At 45.5% G+C, this 17,014-nt stretch overlaps 1 protein-coding gene across 2 annotated transcripts in view; it reads right to left on the bottom strand.

Moving 5' to 3' along the window:
• The window catches only part of Cacna2d3 (calcium voltage-gated channel auxiliary subunit alpha2delta 3), an 804,670-nt gene that overhangs the window by 52,043 nt on the left and 735,613 nt on the right, over positions 1-17,014 (bottom strand). For both annotated transcript variants that reach the window (XM_060390773.1, XM_060390772.1), the window contains 2 exons: positions 14,313-14,375; positions 11,762-11,832 (listed from right to left, as the gene is read on the bottom strand). In XM_060390773.1, the coding sequence (XP_060246756.1) occupies positions 11,762-11,832; positions 14,313-14,375 (134 nt within the window). The remainder of the gene's footprint in view (positions 1-11,761; positions 11,833-14,312; positions 14,376-17,014) is intronic.

Consider the following 17,014-nt stretch of genomic DNA (forward strand, 5'->3'; position numbering starts at 1 on the left):
TAGTATCATGTACTGTGCTCACAAACAGAGCCCAACAATTACAGGCATGGAGCACAGCAGTGAACGACACTGGAAACTGTCATGTCACACCACCACCGGAACTTAACAAAGGAAAGGACTGTGATGTTTAGAAGAGTACATTCTGTATTTTAGTTCAAAACAAAGACAGCTGGCATAGACCATCATATTCCCTAGGCTACTTCTGACTGAATCCTGAACCTGGGTGTGTTTGTTTGCTAGATGAGATCCAGCAAGAGCCACTTTAGGTTTCAAAATGGCAGAACCATCTGCCTTTTCCCATGTATCAGGAAACAGACCAGGATTGAGTCGAGACCTAAAGTGATAGGAAGGAGAAACCAGGTGTCTCACTGGCTACAATATCCTCAGTGTCACCATTCCAATAGTGAGTGTGACCTTGTTGGAGAACAGCATAATTTATGAAACAAGAATGTAGACATTTGTTCCCATTGCTGTTAAAAGTATCCCTGTCAGCCCCTGAAACACTGTGTAGTTTCTGAGGTATTTTTAGTTCCCCATTGACAATTAAAATAAGAAAGGTTGAATGAAGAAAGGGCCTTATCTCATGCTCAGAGGTAGTGGCCAGAGATACGCTCCCCCTCTGCCCTTCAGTGTCCCACCACAATTCCTGGCAGTTCAAATGGGAGAAGACCAGAAGTCCAAACTGGCATGGAAAGCTGTCAAATAGCTTAATAGATTCACTCATCTTTGTCAGTGCAGAAGTCTCCCAACAAGAATTCCTTTCTAGAACAACCCATTGCTTACCACTGGGCACACTCACTGCTATGCCTACAGCGAATACTATAAAACTACAATACAATATTACCATTTTATGTGGCCTCCCTCTGAGGAGGATATTGCATCAGTCTGACGCAATACCCTAACCCCTGGGACAGTATATAGCATGGAGAAGGAATTCTGCTCTCCAAGGCAAATACGTGAATGACTACCTGGTGACAATCTCAACTAAATGAGCCCAAGACATCATGAGGAGACCTTCTTGGGACAACTCACTGGAGACAGTACAGATCCACGTATAGGTCCTGAAAAGAAAATAGGCCACCTCTGCCCAAACTGCAATGGAAGTTAAGCTCCAACCAGTGAGTGGCACAATAAGGTACACTGGGGTGGTCACACAGCTACCTATGCAGTCCTGGTTGACCCTCTCCATCAAAAAAACAAACAAACGAACAACACATTCTCCCCTAGGTCTATTTTTTCCTTCCTGTAAACAAGCAGCTTTGTTTATGGAACTAAAAATAAAGGCCTTGGGCCACATATACACTACCCTTGGTGAAGTCTAGGCCCAGGCTTCAGTCTCCTAGACAGAGGATGGACTGGTCACTGGCAAGCAGCCATGTTTGTTGATGCAGCCCAAGGCACCCTCCAAAGCTGGTCCAAAGCTGGGGTGAGGGGATCATGTTATAGCAACCTCCATCCCTGTGTTCCCGAGCTGAGGACTGTGGTACCAAGGTGCTATTGGATGGATTCTAGGTAGTGACCATAAACAAAGCATTCTTCAAAGCATGTCACTCCATTTGTCAAAAGTACAAAGCAAGTCTCAGCCAGCCTCATGTATCCAAGCCCACAGATCTGACCAGTGGCAGGGCCAGAATGAGCTGAGGGCCAATCCAAATCCATTTCACTCTCCTTTCTTCTCAGAGGTAGCTTCTGAGACATGAGAAACGCACAGTGTCACACTGGTATCCATGCCAGGCTCTCATGTGAGTATCATAACAAATGCTGCCCAAGATAGGTTCTCAGAACCAAAGTTTGGGATCATTTTGAGCCTCCAGCCCAGGGGCTGTTGAGGGCTCCCACCACCCCCAGCCAGAATGAACCAGCTGGCTCACAAGACCAGCTGCCTGGTGGTAACCATGGTAACTCCCTGACTGACAGATGGCTGGAAGCTAGGGATTCTCCCTGGATCTTTTCCAGAGACCCCAGCTGACACTCAGAGGCCAAAATGAATCACTGTGGGGAAGCTTCTGGGCCCGAGCACCTGCCTCTCATTGCAAAAGAAAGGGGGAGGAGAGGCCTGAGACTACTGTTCCCAAAGAGGTCAGAAAATCAGCCTTCCCTGTCTTCTCCACATGCTGCCATCCATAACTAGATGTTGCAAAAAAAAGAGACTTTCAGACTGTTGCTCTTTTGGAATTGATTTTTTTTTTCTTCTTCTTTACTGTTTTAAATAACTCCACTTTGTGGCTACCTGCATCCTGTTCTGCTGATTATAGTCAAGGAACAAGATAATTGCCTGCTTTCATTCGGCTCTAAAATAAGCCCCAAGAATTGTGCCTAGCTTGAGACCGTGTGCAGCCCTGTAAGCTGGGAATTTAGCCTCATGACAGATAACATGCCTTAATTCCCATGACCTCATCCCCAGACCACTTCAACCACAGTTGTCCACAGCCTAAGACCTTGTCATTAGCAACAACCCACTCCCTAGATGAGGCTCTTTGAAACTTTGAAGGAGGCAGACTCCACTTCCCAAGCAGCAGCTCAGATGAGCAGGGGCAGCCTGCCGTGCGCCCTGGACAACTTAGACTCTTAAACAATCACTCTGCTATTAAACAAGACTGCTTGATTCCAATGAAGCAATATAGTTTTTCTGCTATTTAGCAGGTTGAATTTTAAAGCTATCTCATTTAGACTGCTTAGCAACTATAGGACAAACATGTATTAAATAAGTCTCCAGAACCACAAGTCTAGGAAACTTGCCTATAATAATGCCTAATCATGGTAGTGCCTTCCCCCCGGCTAAATGATTAGCCTAAAACCAATCTTGAAATAGCTTAATATTTATAAACACAGTCGTAGAAGCATGACCAGAGAAACCTTTCACATAAAGCCTATCTTGGGTTGGAATTAAGCAATTTTGAATCTAAACCTCTAAGAAGCAAAGTGACTAACCTAAGTGGCATACAAAAAAGTTTTTTTGTTGTTTTTTTCCTGTTGAGCTTGAAAGAACACTCTGTGGGGGTTACTCTCACAGGGCATAGAGCATGAACACAGACAATTCTTAAAGCAGGAAAGAACTGTCTCTCTTGCCCATGGTCCACCATCAGGTCATCACACTGAATCGTCTCCCCACAAAACACTGTAATTTCCTCATGACACACTCGTATGAGAGCCAGGACTTTACCTCACCCAGGCCGTGTTGCCTTCATGTTCTCTAACCACAGGTCACTCGGCACAAGCTTTAGTTAACGGGCACACTTCGTAGGCTGTGTGTTGCTGTGTTACCCCGGAGGCAGCGCACTGGGCCACAGCTGATTGCCTTCACCTGCATTGCAGTAAGTTCCCACCCCTCATTGTCAGGTGCTAAGGAGATCCAAAAGACCAAAGCTGTATTTTCTCCCAAGAATTTTGGCATTCTCCCCAAGATAAGGGGCATGGAATGGTTACTGGAGTAGAAAACTAAGGCCAAGAAAGGTGAAGCCAGGCTCAAGGCTTGCCTCACATGCGTTAGGCAGACTTTCCATCACAGATTTATCACAGGGTACAGTTTCAGAGGCATCTGTATATGGTCTGCTGGGCCATTACTTTTAGACCCATGGCAAGGTAGAAGGGCATCACGGAGAAAAGTGCTCAGCTTCGGGCATCCAGAGGCAGAGAGTAATGGGAGGGAGCTCGGCCAAGATCTACCTTTCTAAGGCATGACTTGGATGACTTCACTCTCTCCAACCAGGACTGCCCTTCTGTAGTCCCACTGCCTCTCAATAGTCTCTTCAAATATTGAGTCCATTAGTGGAGAAAGAGATTGATTATTCCTTGAAGATTTCCTTGAAGTGGAGGTGACTGGAAGCTGGGGTCATCCCTCAGAGGAACTACATGAGAAAAGCGAACTGTGAACTGCAGCAGGCCAGGTGTGGAGGAGGTGGGGTTAGTCTCCCTGTGCCTAGCTACTCTATTAACGAGCAATGTCCAGGTATTTCCTTGTTTACTTTGCTCCAGTACCTTGGAAGTGTGATGACATCCAGTTGGGCAGAAGTATTGCAAGAGAGGCTACTGAATAAATGTGTAATTTATCAAAGTCAATTTTAATGGACAGATAATAAACTTGGTCTTCTGCCACGCTGAAATGCAGAGATGGTGGGTGGCACACAGCTTTCCTGTACCACCAAACAACTTTAACAATGTATAAAAGTCAACGTGAGGAAAGTAGGAAACAAAGCCATGCTCCTCCCAAACAAAGCAGGCTCACGCTGCCTAACACAATGTTCCAAGACAATATTGTAAAACTCCACTAACTCTTAAGACAAAATATTCATAAAGGTAAAAACAACAACAACAACAACAAAATACTTCTGGAAAAAAAAATCCATCCATTCCAACCGTGTCAAAAGACTTGCAGAGACCAGAAGAATATATTCCGAGTTTAAATTCCATGAGCCTCACTCACTCCTACTGGTAAACTTACAAGATGTTAAAATTCTAGAACCTGGGTTTATGTTCTTCTTTTGCTCCCTCGTGAGGTCTTTATGGGGATTAATGGAAGGCAGGCATGTGATATCCCTGCCTTTAGTACCAAGGCAGGCCACCCGGATGAGAATGACCACAGCAGCCATTTTGACTCAGCAGCTTGTGAGGTTTACAGAGTGGTCCCTTGGAATCTTCATGTTCCTGCATTTCAGAAAGTTTGGCCCTGAAACATGATTGTTCAAGCCAGTCTCTCTCCTTGTTCCCTTCAGGGCCCGCCTCTCACAAAACATACTTCTGTGGAAGTGGCTAGGTCAACAGGAAGCCAAGAAGCCATTACCTTCATTACAGGAGCTGCTTCGAATCAGGCTTTGGTAGGGCTGTCCCATGAAAGGCGAGCAGCCATCCAAGCATAACACACTTCTCCTTTCTCACTCTTAACTCTGAATTGAAGTTGTGGGCTGAAATGTAACGGGATCAGCCAAGGCTGGGAAAGCTCCTAGCTTCCCCACAGCCAGGGGAAGAAGGGTCTCCATTTTCAACTCTACCTCACCATTTAGAAAGGTGATTGCAATCACAAACAATTCTGAAGAAACATGTGTATGGCTTTTGGAGGGAGCAGAGGGGAATGACAAACCTAGGCAGGCTGCACCAAGCAAAACAGAGCCCCACATGCTTTCATGTATGAGCGTGCACACACACACACACTGCACATAATGGCAGAGAAAGGGAAAGAAAGGGGTGAGGGTCAGGTGGGTAGTAACTGACAGATAGGTTCCATTGACAGTTCCAAAACACTAAAGTTATTTGCCCACAGCCCATTTCCTTGCAAACTATAGGCCAGGCATGTCCATGTTTGTTCTCTGTGGCTTCAAGCAGAGTTACGGATGTGAAGAACCAAGGAGGACCAGACTTGGCCTTCCCAGAAATGACAAGAGCAAAATTCTAGGGCAAACCCTCAAGTGCCTGGTACCTGATAACAATATCACTCTCTGGTCCTGCAATGAGGGCATACTCTCTACCTGCTTCCTAACTGCTATGGGTTCCTTGAGTACCACATGGAACTTTGTCTTGGTTTGGGTTTCATTGCTGTGAACAGACACCATGACCATGGCAACTCTTATAAAGGGAAACACCTAACGGGGGCTGGCTTACAGTTTTAGAGGCTTAGTCCATTATCATCATGGCAGGAAACATGGCAGCATACAGATAGGCATGGTGCTGGGGATGCAGCTGAGAGTTCTACATTTTGATCCACAGGCATCACACTGAGGATATCTTGAACATATATGAAACCTCAAAGCCTGCCTTTCAACAAGGCTAAACCTCCTAATAGTGCCAGTCCCTTTGGACAAGCATTCAAACATGAGTCTATAGGGGCCATACCTATTCAAACCACCACAAACTTGTTTCAGTGTTTCCTTCCATCTCGCTGGCTTAAATATCCTCATAGTCATGCTTGTCCCTCTTACAACTGGAACTTCATATCTAAGCTGTATCCTGACTCAGTGGCACTCAGGTGAACTGTGTTCTGCCCTTTTCAGGTGGGAAGGGAAGTGATGAGGTAGAAAGAGGAGAGGCAATATTTCTTCAATAATCTGCTAAATATTCTGCTGTGGCTAGATGCCCTTCCTGAGATGGAGTCTGAGTTTCCTTCTTTCTGTCTGTAAACCTGGTGTTTTGCTCTAGTTTGCATGGCAGATCTGGAGCAGCAGTTCTCAACCTGTGGGTTGTGACCCCTAGCAAAGGGCCAGGTGTCAGATGACCCTTTCACAGAACACATATCAGGTGTCCTGCACATGAGATATTACATTATGATTCATAATGTAACATGTAAATGATTCATAATGGGGTGCCTGGGAGGGACCTTACCATATGCATGAAAGGTTGATGCCATCACACCTGCTTTGTCCTGAAGATAAAATGTCTCTCACGGCCTCATGCTCTTCAACTGACCAGACTTGCAGCCATAGTTGCCTCCCCTGCCATATGGAAGGAAGCCGAGATCCAACCTGACCTTCTCCCTTAAGTCGCTTCCATCTGGTGTTCCCTCTCAGCAGTGAGGAAAATAACTGATACAACTCACTAAAGGAGGAGTGGAGGTTCAGTACTAGAAGACAAGGAGATATGAGGTCTTTCTATGGAGGAAGGGATCAACTTAAACAGCTTTACTTGAAAAGAGGAGGAACAGAGGGCAGTGGGGGCACACTGCTCTAACCTCAGAGGAACAGAAGACATGGATTATGGCTGCTGCTTATGCACTAACCCCCATCTTGGCTTGGGGACATGAGCCGAGGTAGTGCTTCTGTGCATATGTTTCTGTGTGTGTGTTGTGAAGGAGCTTGTCCACAGTGACCATCGGAGTATCCAAGCTTGGGGGCACTGGGACAGTGCCTTCAGGCTGGGGACACCTCCACATTATTCCACTCAGCTCTTGTTGATGGCTCTATGAGGACTTTATATAGACTATTTTGCTGAAAGGGGGAAACTTTATGAAGCAAAAGCTGCAAAAACTCAGAAAACTCCTATGTAGGAGCCATGAGGCCCATGCCTGGTGCTTTTCACTTGCTGGTTCTTGCCAATGGCTTTGACTCCATCTGTACACGAAGGTACTTACAATGAAAATGTGCCAGGGTTCATTCCTCACACCAATGTAAGATGAACCTCGTGGGAAACACCCTGACCACAGATGTGTTTTAGGCTTGTTTCACCCCCTATCAGACCTGGAGTACAAGAGTCCAGATCCCTCAGTCAGCCTTCAAGCTATACAGCAGAGTCATCGACTTCATGTTAAGTGACCAACAAGATATCCATGGTTTGACCCCTCACTGAAGGCTTGATGTTACCTTCTTAGGCAGTAAGCTCTGCAGTGCACCAAGGTCCCTGCTGACAAAGTAAGCTACACTCAGAGAGCCTGAGAGGCCTGCACATAGCCACACGGTTGCAAATCTATGGCTCAACATGAAGCCAGACTTGGACACCATCAAGAACTAGGAACCTGCCAGGCATAGTGCCTTTAATCCCAGCACTGAGAGAGGAGAAACAAACAAACGAACAAAAGAACCTTCAGCCTCTTCCTGCAGGTGACAATTATTTATTCTCCTTGGATATTTGATAATTTGCACTGGCATCCTTGGAGGTAGAAGTGGCAGAGAAGGAGACCCATGAATTCTAGTACAGTTGCGAAAGGGACATGGTCATGGCTGATGACAGAGATACAGAGTATGTATTCTGAGAATTACAAGTTTAAGGCTTTCACTAGACAGGAGCGTGAGTGGAAAAGAAAACAGCCAGCACAAGAACCCCCCCAGTGAGTCACCAGCTAGGGAGCCCGCTTACTCTTAGTGATAAGAACAAAGGAGTATTTGAAGTTCTCTGTTTGCCACACAAAAAGCTGACCTGGCAAAGAGTGACAAAAAAAAAAAAAAAAAAAAAAAAAAAAAAAAGTGCAGCCTGCGGGCATGGTGGGTCTGAGGATTTATCAGTTTCACCTGAGTGAGCTCATCACCCAGCTGGTCTGCCATCCTGCAAGTTCTGCCCTCCAGATAAGACACTGCTGAGCCAACACCTTCCTTCACCTCTGCACACTGCTAGGTGTGCACACAGCACAGCACCACTGTGCACAGGTCAAGGGCAGAGGGCAGAGGGCAGAGGGCAGAGGGCAGAAAGTCTTGTGTCCATGCTATGGGAGGCTAGAACACAACTCTGCTTCAGACACTTGGCTGAGTTCTTAGTCTTTTCAAGCCTGATCATCTCCCTCTGTATAACAAGCCTGTGATATATTTATCCCTGGGGCTGGCCCATGGGCTTGCAGCCTGAATCACTGCACAGCCATTCTCTTACAAAGGCTCAGACTTGCTTAAATGCACTGCTGACAAGTATCTACAAAGTCTTGAGCAAAGGCCCAGATCTCTACTTTTCCCTTGGACCTGTTTCATGAAGCTGTTGGGAGGTTTTAAGAACAATGATTCGTGTGTGACAGAGTAGTGCACACCTATAATCTCATCAGTTTGGAGGCTGGCTTCCAGGCCAGCCTGAGATGACAGAAAAGAAAGGGAGGAAGGGAGGAAAGAGGGAGAAAGGGGAGAGGGAAGGAAAAAGGAGAGAAGCAGCAAGGGAGGATAAATGGATAATAACATTTATTATTAGAGGAAAATTATAATGGATTATTTATTTATGTTGTTTTTAATATACTATATTTTTTAATTATAATATTATTTATTATTATTTTTCTTTTGCCTATCTTTTTTTTTTCCAGTTGAAAAACAGTCAAAAAAATCAGGAAAAAGATGGTGGTCCTACTCAGCTCAGCTGGAATTTGAAAGAGGAAAAGATGGCAGTTAGTTTTCTATGCTTTTCTTTCTCCCACACTGTGGATGCATCTGCTCTTGCCTCTTGGCCCTTAGGTCATAGAGAAGCTGATGGGACATAGTCAGCCCGAAGACTAAGCTCAAAAGATTTCACAGGATGCTGTCTTACATGTCTTGTGAGTAGTTTAGTCATTCACAGAAATCAAAGACCCAAGAAATCACAGATCCAAATGTGGGCGTTATTTCCTTCTGATGTACTATTATGTACAATGGTCATTGTGCTACCAGGTGAGTGGGTAAAACAATTAGAGCAAAGTCCCAATGCTGCTTAGGTAAATGTACTGTCAGACTATTTTCTTCCTGAGAAAAGAAAATTAATGGATGAGGGATTTATTAAGGCTCCTGGGTCCAGAAATTTCAGTCCATTGTGGTGGTATGGCATGAAGGAGCAGAGCAGTTCATATCATGAAAGCCAGGAAGCAGAGTAAAGGCATACAGGAAGGGACCAGGGCAAGCTGTAACTTCAAGTAACATACCTTCAATGACCTACTTGCTCTATCCTCCATCTTCCAATAATAATGAAGTCAATCAACATTTTCCTAGGTGATACTTAATTTGTTATAGTTGAATCTAAACAATTATAACAAGCATTGTTCCCCAGATGCAGGTGCTGCAAGGTCCAGCCAGGGAAATAGCCAAAGGTAAGATTGGTGGAGGGATGGGAGGTTTTTGTCTCAGTACTGGGGAATGACCTTGTCCCTTGTAAATGCTTCTCACTGAAAAGCAGAGGCTGATCAAAAGGAGAATCCTTGTGCCAACAGCATCGTCCAAGGTACTGAAGACAGAGGCAAGCTAGATGCATTGCCTTTTATCCTACCTAAGTAGACCATGGCTCCAAAGCAAGCCTGTCTCTTTGTGGTGTGATTCAGCTTAGCAGGGGGGTACTGTCCCAGAGGCCCCGGAGTTATTTCCAGCCATCCCCTTCCACTGCTTCTGAGATCCATATCTTCCCTGAATGAAAGAGCTTTTAGTCTTACTCTTCCAGAAAACAAGGAATAGGGAAAGGGCACGGGCACCTGTGCCCACTTTCAGGGACTCGGGTGCTAGAGAGCCGTCACCAGGTGTCAGGAAGGACACAACAGCTGGTGTCATACAGTCAGCCAAGCTGAGCCAAGATCAATAGTTGTTGCAGCAGTAGCTAGCAGTTACTTAACCCCCAGTAGACACTGGGCATGGGCTGAGAATTTCCTGCTTATTATCATGGCACCACCTCTGCCAGCCACAGCTGGACGTGATCAATAATCATCTTCACGGTCCACACAAGACCTCAAGCTTGGTAACGTAAACTCACATATTTTAAGTCATGCAGCTAGTAAATACTGGAGCCTAGCTTTGACTAACTCCGAAACCCATCTCTTCATTGCTCACCTGGCCCCAGGGAAGCGTCCTCTGAAGAAGCACTGGGGCCTGTCATGGAGCTCCTAGAGGGCAGCAGTTACTGTCCTGACCCAATCAGGCCTGCAGCCTTTCCTTTTTCTCAAGGAGGTTGGCAAGTGTGACAATAAAAGCAAGTTCTAGATTCATGTCAACCGCACTTATCCCACATCAAGGAGAAGACCAAACCCTTAAAATTCCATTATAATTTTTCTCTTTTCCCCACCAGTTTAAAACAAACATCCAGGAAAAGGGGGCCAGTTGTTAAAGAAGTTTGAAAAATATACTTTGAAATGAGAAGCACATGTAGGCTTATTCTCCATCTGTGTCTCCTGCCTCAGAGTTGAGAAACAAGATGACACTGTGCAAGTGTACACAATGATAGAGAAGTAGGCAGAAACAGCTGAGCCTCAATGGGTGACCATCCAGGAGCTGTTTGGGGAAGTGTGAAGAATCACAAAAATTTGCAAGCTAGCTCAAAGCCGGGTGAGGAAGACTCCTGTCCAAGACAGCCATTCTTGAGGTGCTGAGCTGGAATTGGGCAGGGGTGCGTATCTTCTTCAGTCAGGCCTCCAGTTAAGTGAGTAGTAGAGATGGTAGAAATGCTGGCCTCCTGCCACTCTTTATAGCATTTCTTCCTCACCTCCACCTTTCTGGCAGAGATAAGCTATGGAGTTTCAAATACTAGCTCATCCTTTTTAAATTCCCTGCTCTTAGCACAGTGCTCAGTTTCTCTGGTTGACTGGCTTCAAAGTGTGATTTCTTGAGATAGCGTGTCCTTACCGTTCAGCTATAGGAAAAGTCATGAAGTACCCTGGCATGGAGGTGTCACAGATCTCACAGGAGGCTGTGGGGCCATCCTTGTACTTCCTGCTATTACGTACTTCAGAGCCTCAACTATATCCACAGAAGTTCTATTTCAAAGGCCCTTTTTACTTCTGAGAGGCCAAAGCCAGGAGCAACTCCCAGGAAAGCTCCTGACACCCATCCCAGGAATTCCTCACAGGACCTTGTGTTCCCAGAAACACGGTTGGTAAGGCCTGGGGGAACATGGGCCAAGGGGAAGCTATCTTACCCAACCTTTGTCCAAGGTGACAGACTGTTTAGAGGGAGCCATTACCTATGAAATTTAGCCTCATCTATGTTTCCAGCACTGGACTTCAATGTTACAGTCAGGAGAAGGCTGGGGGAGCTAGCTGCTCTTCACTTTCTAACATTGTATCAGTAAGTCTCACAATGCCACCATCCAATCCTGAGCCCCCAGCTGCCAGGGAGGGCCCCTGGCTTGTGGGACAGATCTGTCTCCCTTTCTGCTCAGGCAGGAACTTCTCTCCTGCGCTTGATGACAGAATCAACTGACTGTGCTGACCCTCATTTCAGTATTGGCCTCTGATCCACCTGTGCTGAACAGACAGGAAATCTGTAAGATTACAGCACCCTTGTAAGTTGTGGGATTTCAGCACAACATTCTGAAGAGGGAAAACAGGTGGAATCAGCTTTAGAGTCAGTCCGGGGCTGCCTTATTTGACCTTTGCTTATTTTACTAAGGTAAACTGAGAGCAACATCCAATCCTTACCTTTTAAAGGAGCCCATTGTTAACAGCTTGTTCATCACAGCTCCTTCCACCTCACCAAAAAAATCTCCAGTCTGTAGGGAAGACAAGAGAGCATATGAAAAAGGGTAGATGCAGTAGAGAAGAAAGGCAAACAGGTGTGTGTGTGTGTGTGTGTGTGTGTGTGTGTGTGTGTGTGTGTGTGTGTGTGTCTTGGAGCTGAAAGAAAGCAGAGGCAGATTTTTAAGACTCCCGGAACAAAAAATGGGATGGCTGAGACAGTCAGAGCAGCTGTGGGGTTGCAAAAGCAGTGAGCAGACGGGGAGGCCTCTACCGCACATGGGGGCTATTGCATAACATGTGCTCAATTCAGAAATTAAAAGATATGTGTGCGCACACACACACACACACACACACACACACATACATCCTTGGACAGGCTAGGCATTAATCTGTACATAATCCCTTCTGATTAAAATGCTACTTCATATATACAAAATGAGACCCTGGAAGTGCTTCCTAAGCTTTAATAAAATAATGGTTTTCAATGCCTAGATGATCTGCTTAGGGAAATAGAAGAGCCCGTTTCCTAAGCTCTATGAGGTTCTTATACTTGGCATGGTGGAACAAGGATTATCATCCTCCCTCATGGTCTCCAGACTTCTGGAATCACTGATAGAAGTGTCTCAAGGGTAAAGCACACAGCGCTATAAAGGAACATGGTTTGCAGCCATGGCCTTCTTGTGCCAGAATCTTGGAATGTGCCAGTACGGAGCAGCTGAGAACCCCATCTCTAGTCTGGGTATATGGCTTGTGAGGTGGAGAAGGTGACATTACAATAGGAGCATAATCATATTTGTTCTTTAGGTAATGTATTAACCAAATCCCAATTCCATTGCACTTAGCCTTCGTGACCTTGATCATACTTTTCCAGGGTTTGCAAGTGGGGCAGGGAGAGGGAGGCGGCAGTGATTTTCACATTTCAGAAAAAAAAAATCAGGAAGAGAAGGAAGGAAACATCTCTCTTACTGACTACAAAGCACCCTGTTTTCACTTCAGGGGAATTTGGAAATGCTTACATGGTCTGTGGGCATGTACCACTGCTGTGAGCAAGAAGGACATTTGTGTTTCATGTGTGTAAATATGCAGTATCAATGGAACTGGTTGTTAGATGGAGAAGAATTATCCTAATTGGGGTTCAGGAAGCCAGGGAACATCAAACAAGCCTGAACCAAGCAGGCTGGCTGGCCCCCTATTTCAGGGAGGGAAAAGGTTTACTGTAGGAGCTATGGCTTTCTGAGTAGTTTTCTGGCCAGGCCAGGGCTTACAGTGGAAAGAAGGGCTCTCAGCCCTATATGGCTGTGGTAGGGTGACAGAACTCCTGTGAAGCAAGGACACTGCCCCATAGGTTCTTCAGGATCTCTGTATTCCTCTGAGTCACATGGTCATGTTACCTTATGCTGTCTCAGAGACTGCCCTTGTTTCATGGGCTTTTTTATCCTACCTAATGCCACTAATAAACCAATGCTTGGTGATTACCACGCTGTGTGTAGGCATCAGGAGTCTAGGGAACATTTAAACACTCTTGGGGAGAACAGAAATGGAACCTTATTCTTCATTTTCTGAAGTCACTATTTCTAAATGAGCAAATTTCTGTGCTTGGATCTTACAGAGCCACGTTTAAAAACAATGAACTAATTTACTAAGTGTGAATGGACCTATCAAATCGTTGATTCCTGAAGCATTCTGGATGATTTTTAAATAGAATTCATTTGTGTATGAGTGTATGCATGAAGGTTAAATATAAGAAGGAGAAAAATCTCCTTAAAGTTTCCCAAACTCTTTAAAGCACCTCCACCCTGCAGGAAAAACTTCATTTTAAAAAAAATCTATGTTGTGTGTGTATGTGTGTGTGTTTGTGTGTGTATGCATGCACATTTGTTAGTATATATATATATATATATATGTGTGTGTGTGTGTGTGTACATATATGTACACACACACACACACACGGTGCCTGCATTTGTCATAGCATACGTACTGAAAACAGAGGACGACCACCTTAGATGTTGATGGCTGCCTTTTACCCTGTAGAGACTGCCATTCTTTGCTGGTAACCTGTAAACTTCCAGGACTTGCCTGTCTGTGCCTCCCACTTCACCAAAGGAGCACCATGAATTTGGATACACACCAGGACAGCCAACTTGACATGGATTCTGGTGATTTGAACCTAAGTGAGTGCTTTACCCACTGAGCCATCACCCCAGCCTTAGGCAATTTTTCTCTTGTAGCCCAGACAACTTTGAGGCAAAGAATTCAATACGTTTAACACTTATGAATACAGGAAAAGACCCTGGGCTCTGCCTCCCTGCCAGCTCTATAACAGAAGGTAAAAGCGCTTGGAGGGGCTGCTGAGGCATAGGTTGTGACATTCTGAGAGATATTAGGTTTATGATACACTATTGCCTTTCATGTATTGATCATCATCTTCAAATCTTGACTCCAGAGTTAGTCCCTCCTGGGGCCAGGTACTATCTGATTCCCTTACCTGGAATTGGGAGCGCTTTTCACTCACCTGTGTGTAGTCTTCAGACACCAGAATGAATCCATTATTGTCTATGAGGTAACAGTTCACAGTCTAGAAAATCAGAAGGCACACTTCACTTTCAGGCCTCAGACGGCTTTTACACAGAATGACGTATTTCCAGTCTCAGAGACATCCCCCCCACCGCCTTTTTGTGGGGGAGGGGAGTTGAATTACCGGAATTAAAAATACTTGCTGGCTCTGTGAGTTAAGGTGATGGTTAAACTAAAGCCAGGGTTGACTCTGCAGAACTAAGGAAACTGAAACAAGGGAACAGACAGCAGAACTGACCTTGGAAGGCTGGGAGAGGGGCAGAATGGACACGCACAGGGAAACGAAGAATTGCAGTTTGCCTTCGGAATTCTCTTTATACGACCTGACTGTTTCTCAGGAAGAAAGTGTTCAGAGACCCTCAGGCTTTTATTTGCAGTGGCTGCAGTGCCGGCCATTTGGAAATCCAAATGCCAGCACAATGTCATTACTCTAATGATGTATTAATGAAAACACCGTGTCAGCCGGGGACCATCAGGGGACCAGGTAATACTTTTTAATTTGTTCATGGACTGAGGCATGGGGGAAGGGCAACCCTCTGTAAAAGGGGCCCCTCAGGCCTCCTAAAGGTTTTCAAACTGTGTTTTTAATTGGGAGCTGGATGTGGGGGCAGGGCCGCTAGCTTTTGGTAGCTCAGACTTATAAATTGTGGGGAGCAAGGTTAGGCAAGCAAACCTCTGCTTCCCCCATGTCCCTTTAATCTCCCGTGAACGGCTTGCTACAGGCGAAGTTTTAATTACAGTGCTGTGGAGTTTAAACTTAAGGCTTAATGCCGTCCTTGATGTAACTCAGTTTCTATTTATTGCAGCTTTACATACCGACGGCAACGTTTAATTTGTAGCATATCTTTACCCTGAGCTAAATTCCGCTTAGCTCCAGGCCACCATGGGGCTGCTGTTTGCTGGGACATTGGCCTAGGCACCAGGTTGTTTTTTGCCAGGTATGAAAGATCAGCAGTGAGGAGGTCAGAAAGATCTGCCTTATATTTCTAGACATGGGCTGGCCAGCTCTTTTTTTTGAGGGGGAGGGTTACGGGTGGTTTTTAGACAGGGTTTCTCTGTGCAGCTTTGGCTGTCCTGGAACTGGTTTTGTAGACCAGGCTGGCCTTGCACTCATAGAGATCTGCCTGCCTCTAGCTCCCTGGTGCCTGCCACCCCTTCTGGCCTACAGCTAAAGCTCTTCACAGCAGTCTCAGGTGCTCAGATGAATGTCAGAGCTTGGCTTCATTCATCCCAGGTGTCAGATGGATGCTTTCTACCTGTTGACACTGATTGTCAGAGGAAGCTCTTAGCCTCAGGGACACTTGCACCATCTTGAGGAGCATCACAATAAACTCTAGGTCTGCTCAGCAGACAGCATTTAAGAAGCAGTCTCTTGAAGCCATGCCTCCGAGGTGGTAGCCACAGGCTTTGTGTGGCTTTGTTTTTAAACTTAGTTGAAATTTGGTTAAAGTGAAGGTAACGACACACTCAGTTGGCGGATTACCTGAGCTATGTATAGCTCAAGGTTCCATAAGTACTGTGGTTAGTGCTTTTACATGTCCATTGCTGTAACAGGAAGTTATCTTCATCACCAGCACTGGGATTACACTAGTTTGCCTTGGGTGGGTGCTACTCTGTTAGCACTGGGTTACATGGTAGATCCACTTGCAATGTAATGATGTTTATTTTGCAAACACATATATCTCCAAAGCTCATAGCCCATGCCATTCAGTCAATTAGTGTGTACTGGGCATGGAAGACGATTCCACATTCATTTATTGATCAGCCATTTCCTCTCCGTTGTACAGACAGTCCAATGTTCCCATAGTCTCTGCCTCAATTTCCTACTTAGATAATTGATTCATTCATCCCTACTCAAACATCCCTGGCATCACCTTTTTTAAAAATCTCTGGTCCATATAGGAATCAAGGTAGATTAACAAAACCAACTGGAGATTTTTAGAGAGAGGCACAGTATCATGAAGTCCACAGGAGTGGGGATAGAGGAGAAGTCCAACAGCATAGGGCTGGGTCAGAAGGAAAACTATTGCTGTAGAGGAAGCATGGAAAACGCTTTAAGAAAATGGCTTCTAAAGGAGAGTACCCAGAGAAACTCCCTCACTGTACTGGCTCTATTTCATAAGGTTTCTTTGGAAAATAGAGTTGCAACCAAATTTTAAAAATAAACATATTTTCATATTTATTCCCCATAAGAAAGTTTCACTAAAACTTGTTGTCAATGAAAACCTCTGGTTCCTGCCAAGATTGCTTCCTGTTGTTCTCCCAGTGATAAGTGCTGGCTGGAAAGTGGGGGGACACCAGGACACTAGCATCTTATGCTTGTGACATGGTTCTCCCCAAGCCCTGCTCTCTTCTTGGGTGGAAAGAACAGAGCTGGAGTTCTACACCCGAGGTGGAGGCTGCTGCTTAATTTAGTGTCTGTGGTGTGAGGGGCCTATTGGTACGGGCATGTGGATGTGTGCATCCAGCTCAGAGGAACATGTTGCTTTCTGCCATATTGCCTTGACACAGGTGGCCTTACAGAATCAGAAGCTCACAGTGGCATCTAGGCTGGTGGGAGAGGGCGTTCCAGGCATTGGCCTGTCTCCACCATGCCCCCTGCTCAGCTTCTGACCTGAGTGCTGGGATTTGAACTCTGAT

This window comes from Meriones unguiculatus, chromosome 9 (assembly GCF_030254825.1).
Source record: "Meriones unguiculatus strain TT.TT164.6M chromosome 9, Bangor_MerUng_6.1, whole genome shotgun sequence".
Taxonomy (NCBI): Eukaryota; Metazoa; Chordata; class Mammalia; order Rodentia; family Muridae; genus Meriones; species Meriones unguiculatus.